The sequence below is a fragment of the Stylophora pistillata genome, chromosome 8 (genome assembly GCF_964205215.1).
Source record: "Stylophora pistillata chromosome 8, jaStyPist1.2, whole genome shotgun sequence".
Lineage (NCBI taxonomy): Eukaryota > Metazoa > Cnidaria > Anthozoa > Scleractinia > Pocilloporidae > Stylophora > Stylophora pistillata.
Window position 1 is genome coordinate 30,939,296 of NC_142526.1, and position 20,775 is coordinate 30,960,070.

Consider the following 20,775-nt stretch of genomic DNA (forward strand, 5'->3'; position numbering starts at 1 on the left):
AAACAAAACACGTGAAAACATCAGTCAAAACGTTCCACATTTAGCAACTCGCGCCTAATAAGGAAGTGCTAGCAAGTTCTAAGAAAATCCATGGCAAAATCTATTGTCCTTTTAACCGCAGTATTTTTTTTTTTTGAGTTTTAGATGAGGTTAAAATATCAGAAAGTATAGAATCAACAGGACATTCAAAACTTGTGCACTACTCATTGAAAGCCTTCGAATAAAGACGCTTCTTCTGTCAGTTCCATGTTTTTGTAGTCGCCATCTTTACAATCAAGAAAGCAATCAGTGGTACAAAGATGGAATGGATCTATTTAACCACAACCTGATGGGTGCAGCAATCATGCACACTGCTAAAAACACCATCCTCTTCATCGGCGATGGCATGGGCATCACAACCACCGCTGCTGCGCGCATATTGGACGGACAGATGTAGGGCAAATCAGGAGAGGAGAATGATTATGTGCTGAGCTGGGAATGTTTCCGTGGTCGGGTCTGGCCAAGACTTAGAGCGTTGATACACAGGGGACAGATTCGGCAGCCTCTGCGACAGCCATGCATTTTGAGGGGAATTAAGACGAATGGTGGTAGATTGCTGAAATATCAATAAATGGCCTCTCTTTCTAACTTGATTGATTCTAAACGGAGCTAACAGCGCAAAGAAAAAAAAACTAAAACAAACGTGGACTATACACGGGAAATAAGTACGAAAAATATGTTTAATCGTGCAATACTGTAGACAGGGATTGGGAGCTTTACATAACTTAATGTTTTACTTTACTTACTGATAGTGACTTCGAGGCGTTTCCGCTAACTGTTGACCGTTTTTTCTGCCAGATATAAAATGAAGGGTAAAACACAACTTTGACTGAGTCGTATACAGACAAATATCAAGACTGGTTGTTCTTTCGTTATGTTAACGTTGTTTGAACAAAATAAAATCAAACTGAAACGCTGTCGTACCAGCTGTAAAATATCAGTTGTTAGCACTTACTGCAAGAACGAACCAAAACTGATATACAGGAATTGCCTCGTGCACATGTTCTTTTGTTAGTCCTAAATAAATTGGCTATCTAGATTAAACTAAACTGAATGGAATTTCACTTTTTCTTCTTAAGATTCTCAATTTTCAATTGTTTTATGTGTCGCTTAGGTGTTATTGGAATGAATGAAACTGTAAAATGGGGCTACTGTTCCTCTGAGACTTCAGAACGGAGAGCAACATCTTTACTCGCGCTCGCAGAGATGGCTGGGATGTCAACTGGAATCGTGACAACCACGCGTTACCCACGCGACTCCGGCCAGTTCGTACGCTCATTCTGCTGATCGTGGCTGGGAGAGCGATGGCGACAAAATGAAAAAAGCGCTCGATGATGCCTCTGCCTGCAAAGATATCGGTAAAACTAACAAGGGTCGTGATCCTTACTACGTTTATCTGTGCGTGATCAGCTTTCGCAGCTCAAAAAAGAAATATGCACCTTGAACCATCATTTCTTTTTCAAATTTTCTTCTTCCTCCTCCTCTTCTTCATCTTTTTTCCCTCTTCTTTGAATTTTGCATCAAATTTCTCTTTGTAAATCAAAAGTAATTATCAGATCAGGCCTCGTAAGTGAGAAATGTATCAGATCAGAGCAGAAAACTAAATGACAAACCGTTCTAAATGATAAACAGCTTAAACTATGGTAAGGAACATTTCTTACTTACGAGGCCCTGCTGTTGTTGCAAAAACAAACATGGCTACGTACTTCTTATTTTATTTAATTACTGAAAATTCATAAATAACTTGTGCGATTCAAAAGACTTTGAAAGGAAGCTAAACTCTACAATTGCAAGTGTCCCGAATCCTACAGTTAACGCTCCGGAGCCATTGAAACATCTTATTCCAAACTGTTAGAGGAAATCGAAGGGAAAAAAACGCTGCTAAATATGTGTTAACTTACCAACTGATGAAGCAAGAGAAGCTGAAAGCAATTATAAGAAATTTTTAGCATTGAGAAACTGCACCATTCTTGTTAAACTTCCTCTCTCGTAGAAAAGAGGTGTATGCAGGCTGTGATGTTATAGTTTTATCTGTTAAGTTTATTTCTGGTTGTTTTACGCTCCGGCCTTATAGCTCATAGAACTCCCGTATGGTGATGGAATTGAAGTTATTTTTGGTGGGGGAAGAAGAGAGTTTGTGCATAAAAATCAAACACACCCTGAATATCCTCACAGAAATGGCAAGAGATTGGACGGAAGGGATCTAATTCAGGAATGGATGAGCACCCCAACTCGCATTACGTGTGGAACCAAACAGGTTTTGACAAGATTGACACGAAGAAGGCAGATCACTTAGTAGGTACGTAATGCCCCTGAAAAGGATGGAATCGAGTTCTTTTTCTCTTTATCTTATAATATCATTAAGAAAATAAATCTCAGGCCAACTAATGCGCAAACTGAATTCATAGATGTTTCAGTCATCCAGGAATACGGGGAGAGCTTCACAAAGGTGTTACGTTTAAAGTGCACCTACACCCAAAAAATTTTTTTCGCTTAACGAAGTAAGCTTATTTTTTTGAGTATTTCTGTGCAAAAATTTTTCTATTTGCTCAAATCTTCAATTTTCTATGCCCAGTCAAAATACGGAAAATCGGCCGCCATCTTGCCCCACGACCGAGTTTAAAGAGGAATGGCTCTAGTGGGTAATGTGACGTCAAATCGAGAACACGAAAGTCTGCTTTTCACACGTTTTCACTTGTTTGGGAAGGTTGTAGTCGATAATTGTCCGAAAATATGCCGACTAAGTGTGTTGTAGAAGGATGTAGCAACGTGCGAAATTTGCAAGAGGGTATCGCGCTTCATACAATCTTCATACAACACATCTAGCCGGCATATTTCGGACAATATCGACGACAGTCTTCCCAAACAAGTGAAAATGTGTGAGATGCAGACTTTCGTGTTCTCGATTTGACGTCACATTACCCGCTAGAGCCATTCTTCTTTAAACTCGGTCGTGGGGCAAGATGGCCGATTTTCCGTATTTTGACTGGGCATAGAAAATTAAAGATTTGAGAAAATTAACAAATTTTTGCACAGAAATACTACAAAAAATAAGCTTATTTCGTTAAGCGAAAAAAAAATTTTGGGTTTAGATGCACTTTAAATGCTATGCACATGGAGCAATTTTCAATCGAGCGTCAAAAGAAATTAAGGATTACATTCGTTTTGCTTTACTCTGCGCGGTGATTGGTTAAAAAAACTCGCCCCACTCTTTTAACCAATCAGAAGCAAAGCTAAACCAGTCGCGACTTGGTCGCCCACATTTTCCCGCGCTTTAGGTAGTGTTTTTTTTCCTCAAGTTCTCATTGGCTCTTAAAGGTATTTTCCTTTGTTCTTATTGGCCATTGTGAATACTTTCAAAATCCTTAAATCTCTGAGAACACAGCTCTACTGCCCTGAGTAGAGGACCTTTACAATCTTTTTGCTATAAGATTAATGTTAGTTGGTAAGCTGAGTATTCGGTAATAAGTTTTGACTGTAGAGTCAATATTATACTAATTTGTTACAGGACTACTTGAATATTCTCATATGCGGTTTGAGATTGATCGAGCACGGGATGCCGCTGGTGAACCATCAATAGCAGATATGATAGCAAAAGCCATCAAAATTCTGGAGAAAACTCCCAAAGGATACTTCTTGTTAGTTGAAGGTACCACGTTTTATATTTTAACCTTTTTCGAGCTTGTTCTCTAAAGTGAGCTAGTTTCTACGTAGGCTAATACTGTTAGTCGGCCAACGCTTGTTGGGGGTCTGGCACGAAAACCCTTCGCAGACCTCTCGCTGGCTCACGTTGCTCAGCCCCCCCCCCCCTCCCCCCGACGAAGCACAACCCTCGTGCGACAGTATTGATAACGCGGGTCGGTTCGTTTGCTAACTTACTGTTTACTTCATGTATGAAACTTGTAACGAAAAATTTAGCCAAAAGTTTAAAACGAAGTTGGGCAAAAAAATAATGAGCAATATTATGCTTTGTAGGAGGACGTATCGATCATGAATGGAAACAATAGCCATATATAAAGCTGTATCTAAGGCTTTAAAAATGACACATCGAGGTAATGGAATAGACTTGATGATTATGTCCACTAGATTTTTTGAGATAAATCAATTAAAAAGTAAATAAAAATAAATCTGAATCTCTTAATCCGTCACAGTCTGAATTTTTAAGTCCATTCTTTTCTGCAGTTTCTTTCAATGCAATTTACTCTTGAGGATCCTTCCGTTTCTAATACTTTGCCAGGAACTTGATATTTTAACTTTTAGATGAAACGCTGATAACAGTAACCGCTGACCACTCCCATGTCTTTAGAATCGGTGCATATCCCAAGCTGGGAAACCCAATATTTGGAATAGTGCGTTGGGCAGATGGGGAGGCAGCCGTGGGTCCCGATAACAAGACCTACACTACCCTTGGTTATGCAAACGGTAAGGGAGCTGTAACGGGAGCTAGGCAAGATTTAAGAGGAGTGAATACCACACACAAGAACTACCGCCAGCAAGCTGCAGTGCTGCTACCGTCGGAAACACATGGAACCGAGGATGTTGGTAAGTCTGACTTTATATACAGTTATTTGATTTTGTTTATTTCGAGCCTGGTATCCTCTTCTTGAAGCTAAAAAATCTTTTTACCAAGATTTCTTTGGTTCCTCAGTGTGTACGCAGACGGGCCTGGCGCCTATTTATTTCGTGGCGTGTTTGAACAGCAGTATGTGTTCTGTTTGAGTATGTGCTCTGTTTGAGTTACAGTAAAGAGGGCATATGTTACAAGCACGAGTGTCGACATCCATTTATAAAGAAACCATATGGGCCGTGGAACGCTTTCAGAACCAGGCGATCAAGACGAGCAAGTTCAAAAGGGAAGGCGTTCTCGACGTTCTCGTCAAAAAGAAAGCAATAAAAAAGGAGAAAATAATGAGACTTGTATTCTACGTCCATTTAAAAGACGCTCTTTCGTCTTCATTTAACCAGTAATCGACACTCCGCACTGTTCTCTGCCTCACAGGACGATATTTGTCCACAAACTCCTTCCTCGCTACTTCAATTGGAGGATCTCTCCTTGCAGCTGTTAGAGGCTTCATCACTTCAACATCTGCCAACTTCATACTAGATGTTGGAACTGGATAAAACGATTTGTCCTTTCACATGTGTAAAGTATTTGGCGCACCACTTTGTCGTTCTTTTTAATGATTGTTTTGCAATTGTGCCAAAGTCTCGAGCATACTATGAAGCTTTGAAAGTCTCGTTTTTAAAGTGGGAGACTGCATGAAGGCTTTCAACTACAGTAGTCAGTAACGTACGGTATTTAAGGTCTTTTAACATAAGTATAAGTCACTAAATATAACAGTTATTTTTATTAAGAACAACCTGGGTTTGAATAGCAAAACCTTAGCTTTTCCAGTGAATATTGCAATTTGCAATTTTTTTCCGGCATTTTATGAATTTGAAAGATGAGTTGTCTACTCACCATTGAGTTCATTCTGGGCTTCCTCAGAAACAAGGAGTGGAACTTCCATTTCCCATTGATGTTGCGTAAGGATATGTAAATTCTTCGTTTTCCCGTGGGCATACCTCGTCAGCCGGTACAGTTTCAACTCGAAATTTCCCATCCCCAATGAGGTGGCCATTTGCGAAATACCAAGAAAGTTGATCAAATGCTTCTTTGCTTCCGTTATATTTCTTTGCTCTTTACCGATTGGAATTCTGCTTCGATGCCTTTCAAAAGCATTTTCCTCGCCACATCTATAAAAGCTGACTAATACTTCCACAACTCCCACCGATGCGGACGTGGCGGCCATTTTACATACAGAAGTCTGCAAAAAATCGCTGACCACAAAATGTCAGAAGAACGTATGCGCATGAGCACAAAGTATGCATGCTGACTAGTTCGGTCAGTTCCGCGCAGGCTCTTCTCCTTTCGTTTCTAGTTTTGCACCCTTTATCATAAGAGCCAAGTTTGAAGAATCTTAGTCCTTTTTTTCTAACATTATTGCCTTCTCTATGAAACTTTTATTGATCTTTAATCAGTGAAATCCCTGTTCTAACACCTTTTAACACTTAACAGTAAACTTTTTTAAAACACTAAACATTAAAATTTTACAAATTAACACTAAACTTTAAAAAAAAGGCCAAATAACACTTAACACTAAACCCCATCCAGACCCTCAAAACTGATCGCTTTCCTATAAAGCAATCGCGAAAAACCTAACTTTTCAATAGGAACCCACTGCACAGATGGCTGGTGAACTAATTTCTATTGCGTAGTAGTGTTTTCTTGATGTCGTTTTTCACTTGAAGTATCTTCAGAACAACAGTGCTATCCAAGAGGCCAAAATTATCAGCGAAATAAATGAAGAGGCACAAATGGAGTACCCTCCACTTGAAGCGGTCGGTTTTCCTGTTCCTGTCGGTTTTCCTGTTCCTGTTGTGACCAGCGGTTCTCCTCCCCGTACCACGTGCTTTCTACATGTTTTCTGTTTGCTGCTACTCAGACATAACGCGTGATCCATCACGTGGAACACATACTGCTGTTCAAATACGCCACGAAACAGGTAGGCCCCGGGTCCGTCCGCGTATACCCCTGAGAACAAAATATGATGTGTAGATTTAGCTTAACCTAAAACCGAAGCTACGTTAGTCAATTTTACTGTCCTTCACTTTAGTATAACTCTCTAGCTGGAGAAGAGTTTATTTACATTAATTTAGGGACCAGTAATTATTCCTTAAGACGAGATATAAATAGAACTAGTCTAATAATATATGATAGAGTTTAAAGTCATCAGTAAAAGGCCTTATTTAAAAATTTGCCTTTTAACCAGCTTCAAATTTAGAGCAGCTTACGACCAATCATTTGTAACTGAAACATTTTTCTTTCCTTCAGTCTTAGTTGTACTTTTTTCTTAATTCCACTTTTGCGTCGGCCAATTACTACGGAGAAAAAGGTTGGGATATTCATTGAACTGAATACTCTATCGCGGCTGCACTGCCTTTCATAGACACACTTCATGTACAAAAAATAAATAAATAAATAAATAGAGGAAAGAAGCAAGATATAAAAAAAACTTAAGCCAAATCATTAATGAAAGAGAAACCGTCGCTCAGTTCCTTTCGTAGATGACAACTCGCCGGCATAAGATTATTGATCAGTGGATGCAGGTATTCGTATACTATGAGAATAACACGAAATAAAAATCTTTCTTTTCCCCCGGATTTAAGCTGTAACACTCACCAACATCTTCAACTCCGTGAGTCTCAGAACTTCTAAGAACTGTAGCCTGGGTGCGATAGTCTTTGTTAGTGGTGTCGACTCCTCTTAGGTCTGGACGAACCCCAGTTAAGCCTCCTGGGCCGTTTGCGTAACCGAGCGAGGTATAAGTCTTTTTATCGGATCCAACCGCCAAGTCTCCGTCAGTTTCAGTCACCAAGGTAAATATTGGGTTTCCGCGCCAGGGGTACGCGCCGATGGTGAAGACGTGAGAGTGGTCAGCGGTGACAGTTATCAAAGTTTCTTCTACAAAGAAATTTTAACAGATTTTCAGAGAAACAGTTCATGGCTTTTTGCAAGGTCATTACACCAAGCAGCTTCGTGTTTAATAGTTCTATACAGGACCTCAGTACTTATAACGTATTCATGATCATGAAAAGTAGAGTTAAAATTACTCATTATAGAATGAAAATACAGTCTACCTTTATTTATCATTTCCTTTGCTTTCATAACTGCCTTTTCCATGGCTACGCCATCATTTATAGCTTTCACCGCCTTATTGGCGTGGTGTCCATGATCAATCCGTCCTCCTATAGAAAATAAAGATACCCTGGGAGTTTTGCAATCATTGTTCCAAAATAGAATGGAGTTTGATGCCACCTAGTGTATTTTAACAACTATCAAAGTAATTCGTCCTATGAATGCAACTTCCTTGAGCTTGATAAAATGCTAGAGATAAATACAAGACTATTTCAATGCACCTTTTTGTGACGCGCACTGTGATCGGTATTATTTAAGTTTACGTCTATTATGATGTTAGAGGTGCAGTCGCCTATAGAATATCGAGTCGGAGAAGAAGGACAGAATAAAGACAGAGGAAAGACAGATAGACAGACAGACAGATAGATAGATAGATAGATAGATAGATAGATAGATAGATGGATGGATGGTTAGATAGATCGATAGGTAGGTAGGTAAGTAGACTGACAGACAGACAGATAGACAAATACATAGATAGATAGATAGATAGATAGATAGATAGATAGATAGTTAGATAGATAGATAGATAGGTAGGTAGGTAGACAGACAGATAGATAGATAGATCGATAAGTCAGTAGGTAAGTAGATTGAGAGACAGATGAATAGACAGACAGATAGATAGATAGATAGATAGATAGATAGATAGATGGATGGATGGATGGATAGATAGATCGATAGGTAGGTAGGTAAGTAGACTGACAGACAGACAGACAGACAAATACATAGATAGATAGATAGATAGATAGATAGATAGGTGGGTAGGTAGACAGACAGACGGATAGATAGATAGATATATAGATAGATAGATGGATAGGTAGGTAGACAGACAGATAGATAGATAGATAGATAGGTAAATAGACAGACAGATAGACGGACAGGCAGATAGACAGACAGATAAGGTAGACACACGGATAGATGGATAGATAGATAGATAGATAGATAGATAGATAGATAGGTAGGTAGGTAGGTAAGTAGACTGACAGACAGACAGATAGATAGATAGGTAGGTAGACAGACAGACAGAGAGACAGACAGATAGGTAGATAGATAGATAGATAGGTAAATAGAGAGATAGATAGATAGACAGATATTGATACTTTAGGATCAAGAATAGATATTGATACTTTAGGATCAAGACCTTTTTTGAACATTTAGGTTTTATAATTAATCGTGGTCAACTGAAATACAAAAGCTCTGATTTCCTTGTTTGTTGTGGGTATTTATTTTATAATAAGCTTCTTATTTTTACGTAAACTCCGTACACGAAGTATCGTATTTCTGTTACGATTTCATGTAGAGGGCAACAGATTTATCAGTTATTCTAACTATTCAGTGTCACCCTCTTGGAAAAGTGTGTATTAAGGAGGGACAATTTACGTTAATTGTTAACTACCTTCGACGTAAAGAAAGAATCCTTTGGGGTTTTTCTGTAGTATCTTGATGGCTTTTTCAGTCATCTCTGCTATTGATGGTTCGCCAGCAGCATCTTCTTCTCGATCAACTTCATACTTCATGTGAGAATATTCAAAAAGTCCTGAAGTGACACAAATGGAGAGATATTCGAAGTTGCTCGTCCTATCTGGCGAAATCATTGAGTCTCCCTTGCTAAATATCAGTTATTTTGCTTGCTGACTTCGAGCAAAACAGATTGAAAGGGTTTATTAAAGTAACAGTTATTCACCTACCTATCACGTGATCAACTTTTTTCACGTCGATCTGGTCAAAACCTGTTTGGTTCCACACGTACTGAGAGTTAGGATACTTGGCTACCCATTCCTGTATGAGATCTCTGCCGTCGTGCCTTCTTCCTTTCCTACTTGGGTATTCAGGGTCTGTTTGATTTCTATGCATGAGCTCTCTGCGTCCACCACCAAAGATAACTTCTATGCCGTCTCCATAGGGATATTCAATGAGCTGAAGAGCTAATAAAATAAATTTTCATAAATATATCTTATCAATCTTTCTAAATAACGTCAGTTACCTCCTAAGAACCAATTGGTCTCGGAGGAATGACAGGAGTCGCGCAGGCCCGTCAAACGTTTTAACTTTCGAAGAAATGGCAACAGACCGGTTCCCGGTTAGCTCAATTGGTAGAGCGCCGGACTGTTGTGCGGGAGGTCGTGAGTTCAAATCCGGCCGGACCAACACTCAGGGTCTTTAAATAACTGAGAAGAAAGTGCTGCCTCTGTAACAATATCTAAAAATGGTTAGACTTTCTATTCTTCTCGGATAGGGACGATAAATGGATGTCCCGTCTCATGCAGGGTTGGGGTAGGAGACATTAATTTCCCACACACGAGATTACTGTGTGATGGATGTCCTCCCCGGGGTGGGATGGGTAGGTAAAATAGGGATTAGGTGTCAATTGGAACGAAAGTTCTGTTCCTTTCTCCTGCCATTCCTCTGGCGAATGAATTAAACTTAAACTAAACTAAACTAAACTTAAACTATGTATTTTAGTATGTAGTGTCGCTGAGTGTTTTTACCAGTTGTGCCTTGTAGTCACTGCGCCTCATCTTCGTTTGCCTTCACATCTTTTGTACATTGTTTTCCGTTTTCAGTTGTCCGTGTATGTTTGTCATTTTATTAGGTTCGCCAGTCATTTTTGGTTACGTCACACTTCATATTTTCGTGTCCATTTTTTATGCATTATCTCTATTGTTTGGTATAGCTTCTTCTGCCTTAGTTTTCTTGTCGCCGTTGTCATTATGTTTTAGACGTCGTAGTCGCCACATAACCTTGTAAGTTTCGTTTTTTGTCCGTCATTTTGCCTGTTTTATTTGTATTTCGTTTTGCTTTCCTGTTCTGTATATTTAGCTCGTTTCTGTACATTTGCCTTTAGCGAATCGCTAGTAAAAGTGCGAATCTCTTTGGTTTGTGGATTTCGACTACATGCCGTATTTTGGCGAGCCCGCTGGGCGAATCAAAATACAAACAATGAGTAAAAAAACTTAGTGATACTACATTTTCTTCAAAACGTCTAATAATTTGTGCGCATTTCTTAAAAGTGAAAAAAGGGAAGGTTTTTTTTACAAAACAACTAACTGTCCAATATCGCATATTATTATTGTCCAACTACACTCCGTAGAGTAGAAATAACGCCCAAGACTAGTACAAATATCACGCGATATTTGTACTCCAGAAATATCCATGAAATTTTCCCGCACTGATTTAAGAATTTGGCGTGTTGGACAATAAATCTCTTATTAGACGTTTTATTGCAAGGTATCACTGAGTGTTTTTACTCGTTTATATTTTGACTCGCCCTACGGGCTCGTCAAAATACGGCACAACTCGTAAAAATACTCAGCGATACTACACAACAAAACGTCTGATAAGATATATATATATATTTGTACTCTATTCGGGCGTTATTTGTACTCTGGTGTAGTTGGATAACAATAAATGTTACCAGTAAATGGTATTCCACGATAGTTAGAAATCAGCCATTATTTATAACCTGCGCAGAGACATAGTTTTCGGGAGGAACGGACGGGATCAGTTGTCGAATCGTTTCGAATGGATAAAAAAAAACCAGCTAGGACACTTTTTGTTCACGAGCTTATGACGGGCTTACCAATATCTTTGCATGAAGTTGCATCATCTTTCGCCGTTTCCTCCTTCTCCGAGTCACTCTCCCAATCGCGATCCACAGAATGCGCGAAAGCACTTGCAGGAGTTGCGTGGGTTACACGCGTGGTGGTGACAATTCCAGTTGACATCCCAGCCATCTCTGCCAGTGACAAGAGAGATATGACTCTACGATTTGCTTGCCAAGTGGCGCAGTAGCCTCTTTTGACTCTTTCATCCATTGCAAGAACGTCTAAAGAATCATAAAAAAGTAAACATGGTCAAAACATGCGAAGAAATAATTTTTAAGTTATTTTAATGGAAATTTGAGCTCATGTTCTCTTTCCTAAAAAAGAAATTATCCTTTGGAAAAGGCTGCAACATGACGTTCCCTTTTATTTCTTATTAATCAAGTGTAAATGTAAACATATTATCTGCCATTTCCCTTAGAAATGATAGGAAAATATTACCCGCCCCAAGAATTCGTTACTGTACCCTTCAAGAAAATGAAATTCCAAGAATTCCTGGTATGCTCCTTGCTGTTCTTTCCCTGTCAGAAAAATCTGGTCTACTTCCCAGTGATGGTATTATTTCGTGCAACCCCATCTTTATCCACTTACTATCATGGGTCTTTATCCCATTCATAAACGCCGTCGCGGAAGCCGCCGAGTCTGCACCCTGTGTATCAACGCTGTAGGTCTTAGCCAGACCCGACCACGGAAACGTCTCCCAGCTCAGCACATTCTCCTCTCCTAATTTTCCCTTCATCTGTCCGTCCAATATGCGCGTTGCAGTAACAGTTGTGATACCCATTCCATCCCCGACAAAGAGGATGGCGTTTTTAGCAGTGTTAGTGTTTGGTTTCAACATCAAGTTATCCTGCACCAATTTCAAACCATCTTTATACCATTGGTTGTTGTCTTGATTTGTGAGGATATCGTCTGCATTGACGACTACGATTGAATTACCAAAGGTCAAATGTATACTCAATATATAGTTCTATTAGAGCAGTTTTAGTACAATACTTAACGTGATACTTGTTAAGGTTCGCAAATTTTAAAATGCGATTCTCACTGATGCTATTGCGGCCTCGATGCACTGTTACTCAGGGCTTCGCATGCGATAAAGATCTCACAAGAAAAAGAGACTCACAGAAAAAATTTGAACTAATAGGCAGTTCGTTTTTCTGTAAAATTCTAAAAGTGGGAGAGTTAAGAGAAGTAAGGAGCTAGAATATGGATTCTCAAATCGACTTCTGCGTCTCTTCCCTAACCCTCAGATTGTCCTTATAGAGAACTCCCAAAGGAATACAAATAGGAAATGATTTTCGTTGTCTTGTACATCATCGACTTTGGAGTAGCCAAACCGAGGAATATTTTTGTGCACGTGACTATATTGCTACAGTTTCAAAAGAGAACATTGTGGTCAAGTCTCAATCTTAAAATCCCACCAGCGCACCCCCACCTTCCCCCTTTTTCCAACAGTGCACCCCCACCTTCCTCCTTTTTCCCCTAGCGCACCCCCCACCTTCCCCCTTTTTCCAACAGTGCACCCCGACCTTCCCTCTTTTTCCACCAGCGCACCCCCCCACCTTCCCCCTTTTTCCACCAGCGCACCCCCTCCCCCTTTTTCCACCGCTTAAAAAAATTAACGGTCTCTTAAAACTTCAATTCTGGTGAACCTGTTTTTATACCTATAAAGCTACCCTCAGCGCTCCCGGTAAAGAAGTCCCACCATTGTGGCGTGGTCCGTCATAGTGTGTCACTGATGTCATTACCGTTTGTGACCCACTACTGAACAGAAGCGGGTCTTTTGCATAATACAAGAGCAGAATCTTGCTCGTGGTGACATCATTTAGGCGTCTCTCCTCCATTAGATCTCATGTAAAAACCAATCATTGCCAAGAAAAAAAAATACTTTGAATCCTTCATAGACTGAAAAACAAAGCGCGTTTAAAGATTTGTATACTTTCAGGCTACTACAAAATGATGGTTCGGATGTGAAAATACGAACAACAGTAGTACTTTTTCATGAACACAACTAAGGTTGTTCTTCTATAATAATGAAGTCTTTTGGCAACATCGTAACATTTTTCATCGTTGCCCTTCTTATTATTTTCAACTATTAGTGTTTCTGGTTTTTGCAACCATTTTGTTTCTTAGGTCGGCCATAAAAGACTGTCGCATGCGTACACAAAGCTAATAATCAGAGTAGATGATTGGCAAACTTTGGTAGACTTTTCACTTTATAAAGCAGACATTTAGAGCGTTAGCCCCTCGACACAGGGAATAGATCATAAAAGGGCTAAGGTTCGAAACGTCAGCTTTACAAACTTGTCTACATATGATGCACGATCCTCGCAGTAGATAGCGCTATTTAAGCAATAGCGAAAATCAGACCTGAAAAAAAAATCAGGCCTGTACGGGATTCGAACCACTGCCCTCTGCGATACTAGTGCAGCGCTCTACCAATTGAGCTAACAAGCCAACTGGGAGCAGGCCGTTAAGTTGATTCGTAATAAACCCGTGAAAGTGATAAATCAGATACAATGAAATATATGAAGTTCATATATTTTGAACTACGGTATTAGATACAAATCAACTTCGGTATTATCTAATACCGCAGTTCAAAATATATGAACTTCATATATTTCATTGTACCAAACTTGTCTACGTTGCTAATTTACATCATAAACTTGGTTGATAAAACCAAATTATCGTGTAATATTATGGTTGCCATCTTTAATTTTTACAGCAGCGGAAGGATGGGGAAAGAACGAAATTCGTACCAAGGGGGTGAGCGACGGTCAAAAACAAGGAGAGAGGAGCAGGTGAGGCAATCAATAGTCTTTTCGCCTTTCCCCACCCCTCCCCCATCGTCGACTCTAACTCCAATCAAACATGGCTGGTTGAATAAACGACCGCGTGCTTCTTAACGTTATCTCGCCCTACTAAGAAACTTACTCCTTTATTCTCTTGACATCACAGCCGGTCTTGTTCGTAACAAACTTTGCGCATGCCTGAGGTTGTTCGCACACGTTGCGCATGTATGAGCATGGTTTAAGATAATGGCTATGCTTGACCCCGCATTGACCCACATATCAATGGTTAGGCAAAATATGATCGAGCAATATTTCAAACCTTGACGTTCCAGCGCCGACATGCCGCCTTAGTTATAGACAAATGAGTACACGATAAAAATTGGAAATGACGCAAACATAGCCAAATGTCTGGAAACTAAAGAATAGACTGGACACGACTGAACGAACGGTTAGCTGAGATGGTTTCTGTCTGAGCTTGTTTTCATTCACTGGACGCGCATTAGAAAAAAGACTCTTACATTTCTAAGAGAGGTCAACTTAATCAAGAGGATTGGTCTGCTTCAGTTTTGACTGTGTTTTTCTCGAAGGTGTTTAGCTATTATAAAGTAAACGAGCATATACAACAAGAACTCTGAGGTTTGTGTGCGGTTATTTTTTGAAACGCTAAACTAATACCAACATGGGCGAGGTGTATACGCTGTACGCGTAAATGATTACAGTTGTCGTTAACAAACTCCACAAAATTCGCCGTGTTTAAAATAACTGTTTAAAGCTGAGAGCCTTCGAGCTGTTCTTCCCCTTTTGGAGACTTCAAACGTCGAGCTTTACCCGCAACTTACAGTTTTTCTCGAGACTACATTTACTCTATCCTACGTGGTTACTCTTAGTATTTGTCCACGATAAACAAAAACTGCATTCCTTTGTAAATAAATGGTTTTTTTTTTTTAAATGAAAATTGGTCCCACCTTTAAGTTTCATCTGTAACATATTAGGCCACTTTATGCTAATCTTGTTCACTAAAGCGTGACATTCGCTTTAGACTTAATAAGCTCAAGCCTGTCTTTAACATGGCTTTATATCACGTAATAGCTTTATTCATTAAATTAGGCGCAACGATTTCAAAACAGCTTGCAGATGTTTGATTGAAAAAAATGGTCGCTGATCTATGATCCAGGATTCAGAGGGCGGGAGGGGGGGAAAGGAGGGGGAACGTATAATAAAAACCCAGGCTTTTTTCCTACCTTCTTGAAAACCGATGGCTTATCCGTTAGCCTGTGATCATACATCCTGGGAAATTCATATATTTCAGAAGCACAGCAAAATCGAACTTCCGTCACATCTTTAGGTAGTCATACGCTATCAAACCACCCGGCGTTGAGGCAGACAACATCTCTTTGTTTCTTTGTTACTCCGCTTGATTGGGAAAACTGTCGAAAAGTTTGTTTATTCTCAGCCGTAAGAGGGATTAGAAATTGTTCTACCGTCAAACAAGATCTGATACCCTTACGTAAAGGAAAGCAAAGGCGTATATACCAGCTTGTCTGTAGTAACTTTGTGTTCATGCCAACTTTTCAAAATATACCTCAGCATTTAAAAAAACATCAAATGGTAGAAACTCCTGCAGTTTTGTGCAGCTAATTGAAGCTAATTTATGGGTAAGCACGTGCTTACGATGTGATAGAAAGTCAGGTCATATGTGGTGTGATGTGAAAAACGAATTAATTTCGTTCTCAGTTCGGAGTTGGTTTTAATTTTTTTTCCTCTCTCTTGCCTTTTGCGAGGATTGTCTAATGCTCTGTATTCCTTATTGACTAGGTGTTGCAGCTCTGTCAAAACCAAGTAGTCTTGAAAGTAAACGGAGAAAGGCTTGTGAATAGTTTTACTCAAACAATTCAAAGCTTTCAACTGTTTTCGAGTGGACGAGAGATGCCCCCTTATTTCGCAACGGTACGCATTCTTCTGTACACAAAATTCTTGACATATTCTATGCTACCTCTTGGCATTAATGGGTGAATTTCCGATACCAAATGTCGCAAGGAATTGTTCTTTGCGGAATAGCTCGTAATAAATTGTCGTAAATCATCGACAGAACTTAGGTATCCTTGTGTGGTCGTTAAAAGATTGGACCTGCCGCATAGTAACGCAATACTAGAGTCGATTACGTAAAGGGCTGGTGTAGAAAATGCGTAGTTTGATTTTAAAATCAAAGCTCGGAGTGAAATCGGTATTTATTCGTTATTTCTTAATGTGTTGTTTGAAAATAAGCAGTTAATTAATGTACTAATGCCAAAAGAGCAATGAGTTATGTGGATCAGTAGAGGGTACCCGTTCTCGCTGCGGACGGAAGGCCATCTATATTAACCATGGAGGAAAGCTAAATTAACTTAACCTCACGGAAATTGCTGATAAACAAGGATGCTCCCTCTATTTGAAATTTCATCAACTGCTATGCCTCCATCTTGTACACTTAAAGCCAGAGGTTGGAGTTTAATTCCTTACAAGTTCAAAAATAAGCTGGACACATACGTCGCTAAACATCTACTGTACTGCAATAGTTGTTAGTTCTTTGTTATGTAGATATATTTCATTTAGACAGTCATATGAAAACTGAGACTCGGTTAGATACATTTTAAAGTACCTCACCTCCAACAATGCATATTGCCAGTATCACTCCGCCAAACTTCATCGCACAGATGGGTGTGTGTTGGCTGTACAATGAAACAGGAGAGAATTAAAGAAGGTCAGAGAGGTGTGTTGGGTTTTAACTTCGCTTTGTCTTTGTACTTTGTACTATGCCGTGTCATGTAATGCTTTGGTCCAATCGGCGCTATCTATATCTTGACACGAAATATCAAACTAATCATATTTGTTTTGAAACAGTTAAGCGCTTTCTAGAAACGCAACACAAAAAAGGTTCATGTGTTAATTATACTTACTTTGTGGAATGCAGCCAATCTTGTTACCGCGTTGTACGTCGATCGCGAGTTCTATGCACCAATATTTTGTCGAGACATCGCCGAGTGTGTCTTTTAGTGAGTTTTACGGTGTTTTACGGTGTTTTGCGAAATCACAGTGCTCCATTAATAATTTTACCCCTTTTCAGACATAATTGACCCGTTTACAAACCAAATACCTAAATAACGAGAATGGTCCATTTTGGACACTTCTGCTTTCACTTTTTTAAATTGTAGATATATTTCATTTAGACAGTCATATGAAAACTGAGACTCGGTTAGATACATTTTAAAGTACCTCACCCCCAACAATACATATTGCCAGTATCACTCCGCCAAACTTCATCGCGCAGATGGGTGTGTGTTGGCTGTACAATGAAACAGGAGAGAATTAAATAATTACCTGTCTGGTCGTAGCCAGAGAGTGTGCATTGGGAATGCTATCTCAGACCCGCTCCCTCTTAAATACTGAGTTCCTCAGGGTTCTATTCTGGGGCCCGTGTTATTTACCATCTATGTAAATGATCTCTTGTCCGTTCCAACCCACTGCAAGACTGTGTGCTACGTCGATGACTGTAAATTATACCTATCCTTTCGCTCAACTGACATCGCTCGCGTATTTGGCTATCTGAACGAAGACTTGAGTGAAATCTGCCGATGGTGCTGTCAGAATTCCCTTCTAATAAATCCAGCTAAAACTAAAATCTTACTAGTTGGTGTTCCTCAACTACTGCGGAAATTGCCTCCAACGTCAATTTCACTCTTGGGGAAGGAAATAACACCAGTCCCTGTAGCAAAGGACCTTGGAGTCTATATCGACCAGTCCTTAACATATAACGATCATATTGATAAAACTACTTCTAACTGTATTTTCAAACTAGTACAGATCAGCAGGATCAAACACCTTTTGGACAGGAAAACTCTCTTACTTTTGATGAACGCTTTTGTTTGTAGCACAATGTATTATTGTTCAACTGTATGGGCCAACACTTGTCAAAGAAATATAAAGAAGCTTCAGCTAGTGCAAAACTTCGCTGCCCGTATTGTATTAGGTCTTAAGAAATTCGACCACATCTCCCAAGGCATAAAATCTCTTAATTGGCTCACTGTTAAGGAGAGACTTTATTTCAGCGATGCTTTAATGGTATTTAAATGTGTAAATAATTTAGTTCCTGAATATCTGGCTAACACGTTTGTCCCACGATCTCGTATTCACAGTGGGTAACAAGATCATGAAATCTGCTCCACATCCCACAATGCCGCCTGTCCTCTGGGCAACGTGCATTCACGTATCGTGGATGCAAATTTTCGAATAACCTCCCAAAGGACTTAAAAGCAGCTAAGAATGTAAAACGCCTTTAAGTTCCGCCTACAGAATGCGCTCTTTAATGGATATGTTGCGCAAAGATGAATCGTTTCTATCTTCTATTCTTGTGTAATTTTTGTATTAGTTCACTACGGTTTTTAACGTGTACTGGCCTTTTGTATTTATATTGTATTAGCTTTAGATTTATATATATATAAACAAGTATTTAGGAAAATAAAATTAAAACTTCGCACTAAAACTTCGCACTACAGATCTGTTTCGAAAGGGTTAAAAGTCCCCTCTCGTCAGGTGGGTAAGATACTAGTTGACTAACGATCCTTTAAGTAGGTGGTTTGAGCATGCCTTATCAAATATTTAGTTGAGTGCCGGCACGCACTCGCCAGTTCGTTCCTTTTGTTAAGGGTGCCCGCCCCTGTTCTGTATATGATAAATAATTTTTCATTATATATATATAATTTTTCATTATATATATATGTATAATTTTTCATTATATATATATATAATGTTACTAAATCAATCAATCAATCAATCAATCAATACTTTATTTACCCACGTAGCGTCAAGGAGCTCATTGAGCTCGTTCAAAATACGTACGTGCCTCTAAGATTAAGAATCTAAAAATAAATGTTACTATGATATTACAATAATTTAATGTAGGCTTTGTAACTGAAAAACCCAGCTTGGGAGTTGCAATAAACGTATGTATGTATGTATGTATGTATGTATGTATGTATGTATGTATGTATGTATGTATGTATGTATTATAGAAGATCAGAGAGGTGTGTTGGGTTTTAACTTCGCTTTGTTTTTTGTACTTTGTACTATGTCGTGTCATGTCAGGCATAGGTCCAATCGGCGCTATCTATATCTTGACACGAAATTTCAAACTAATCATATTTGTTTTGAAACAGTTAAGCGCTTTCCAGAAACGCAACACAAAAAAAGTTCATGTGTTAATTATACTTACTTTGTGGAATGCAGCCAATCTTGTTTCCGCGTTGTACGTCGATCACGAGTTCTATGCACCAATATTTTGTCGAGACATCGCCGAGTGTGTCTTCTAGTGAGTTTTACGGTGTTTTACGGTGTTTTGCGAAATCACAGTGCTCCATTAATTATTTTACCCCTTTTCAGACATGATTGACCCGTTTACAAACCAAATGCCTAAAATAACGAGAATGGTCCATTTTGGACACTTCTGCTTTCACTTTTTTCAATTGTTGTCACCAACCTTCTATTAAAACAGTAGGGCAGGTTACTTACAACAGTTATAACCCAAAGAGCGATTTTGCGCAAGCAGCGGGCCTCAGTGATTCTCTATAAGAAGGTTAATTGAATTAAATAAATGTCCTTCTACTAGATTAGCTTTCGGCCATCTTGATACTGTTCACAAAAACAAATGTTCAGTTAAAAGGGCCCATTTAAGCCTCCTGGGCCATTAGCATAACCAAGAGTCGTGTGTGTTGTTATCCACATCCACTGCCAATTCTTCCGTTAGAAAACGTACTGTACTCAAAATTGGGTTTCCCCGCTTCGGATACCCGCCGACGGTAAAAACATGTGAGTGGTCAGCTGTTATTGTTACAAGGGTTTCGTCTAGTGGAAAGAAAATATAGAAATCAGTTATGAAATTGTATTATGTTGGTTCATTTTTTCATGAGAAAATAACTAAGCCAATCGCACCTTTACTTTAACTGACTCTTCGGGCCAGTTATTTAAACGAGGTCTGATCCAAACCGTGGTTTTACGCAAACAGTGGGCTTTAGGGATTCTCTTTTAGAGTGTTGTTTTGGTAATTAAATAAATGTTCTTCCGCCATTAGCTTTCGGCTCTCTTGAGATCGTACACAAAAGTTCCGGCTAAATTGAAGGTAGCTTAGAGCGTGGTTTTGTTAAACAACGGCTAACCATTGTTTAAATAACCAGTCCTTCATGTTTTTGTAACTGCTACTGATGCGATTGTTCGGAAATCATTCCCGTATCTAAATCGTAGATATTTTAAGTTCTACTAATCGCGTTGATCATGATCCTGTATTATTCGCAATATTTCCCTGACCACTTAAGAGAGGCAATACAAAAATAACCAGGGGTGTTGAGCAGTTAATATCCAGAGATAGAGTGGAAAGAACTGAGATACAATACTTGAAATGAAACTCTCAAGATTACCCAAAAATATCTTCTGTGGGAACCAATCTGTGCAACGCAAACCCCTAACCAGGTAACCAATACTTGTAAATTTGGAAACCACATCCTGTATGAATAACCTAGAAACGTAAACTCAAGTTCTAATGACCCTTAAGTTTGCGAAACATGACAGAGACCTTACC

General features: G+C 39.2%; 2 protein-coding genes across 4 annotated transcripts; one reads left to right on the top strand and one right to left on the bottom strand.

Moving 5' to 3' along the window:
* Positions 1–2,253: 2,253 nt before the first annotated feature.
* On the top strand, positions 2,254–5,160 carry LOC111322499 (alkaline phosphatase, tissue-nonspecific isozyme-like). Its single transcript, XM_088731543.1, has 4 exons — positions 2,254–2,338; positions 3,548–3,688; positions 4,300–4,581; positions 5,039–5,160. Exons 1-4 carry the CDS (start codon positions 2,254–2,256, stop codon positions 5,158–5,160), a joined length of 630 nt encoding a protein of 209 aa, XP_088587669.1.
* Positions 5,161–6,034: 874 nt separating this feature from the next.
* Positions 6,035–17,529, bottom strand: LOC148725829 (alkaline phosphatase-like). Of its 3 annotated transcripts, none has more exons than XM_088731046.1 (8): positions 17,426–17,529; positions 11,968–12,300; positions 11,355–11,600; positions 9,463–9,699; positions 9,171–9,311; positions 7,720–7,827; positions 7,262–7,543; positions 6,035–6,613 (listed from the first exon to the last, which is right to left on the bottom strand). In XM_088731046.1, exons 1-8 carry the CDS (start codon positions 17,466–17,468, stop codon positions 6,336–6,338), a joined length of 1,668 nt encoding a protein of 555 aa, XP_088587172.1. In that variant the 5' UTR covers positions 17,469–17,529; the 3' UTR covers positions 6,035–6,335. The 3 variants fall into 3 exon arrangements, with proteins under 3 accessions (XP_088587172.1, XP_088587174.1, XP_088587175.1); XM_088731048.1 differs by lacking the exon at positions 17,426–17,529 and adding an exon at positions 16,812–16,964; XM_088731049.1 differs by lacking the exon at positions 17,426–17,529 and adding an exon at positions 15,410–15,515.
* Positions 17,530–20,775: the final 3,246 nt, after the last annotated feature.

Bases quoted from the DNA above. Each gene is read 5' to 3' on its own strand.
- LOC111322499 (XM_088731543.1), top strand. From the start codon at position 2,254: ATGGATGAGCACCCCAACTCGCATTACGTGTGGAACCAAACAGGTTTT. The intron at 3,689-4,299 runs GTACCACGTTTT...TTTAACTTTTAG, and splicing joins ATACTTCTTGTTAGTTGAAG to ATGAAACGCTGATAACAGTA. The intron at 4,582-5,038 runs GTAAGTCTGACT...TCTGCCTCACAG, and splicing joins ACATGGAACCGAGGATGTTG to GACGATATTTGTCCACAAAC.
- LOC148725829 (XM_088731046.1), bottom strand. From the start codon at position 17,468: ATGAAGTTTGGCGGAGTGATACTGGCAATATGTATTGTTGGGG. The intron at 12,301-17,425 runs GTGAGGTACTTT...ATTCAATCGTAG, and splicing joins GGCAATATGTATTGTTGGGG to TCGTCAATGCAGACGATATC. The intron at 9,312-9,462 runs GTAGGTGAATAA...GTGTCACTTCAG, and splicing joins AAAAGTTGATCACGTGATAG to GACTTTTTGAATATTCTCAC.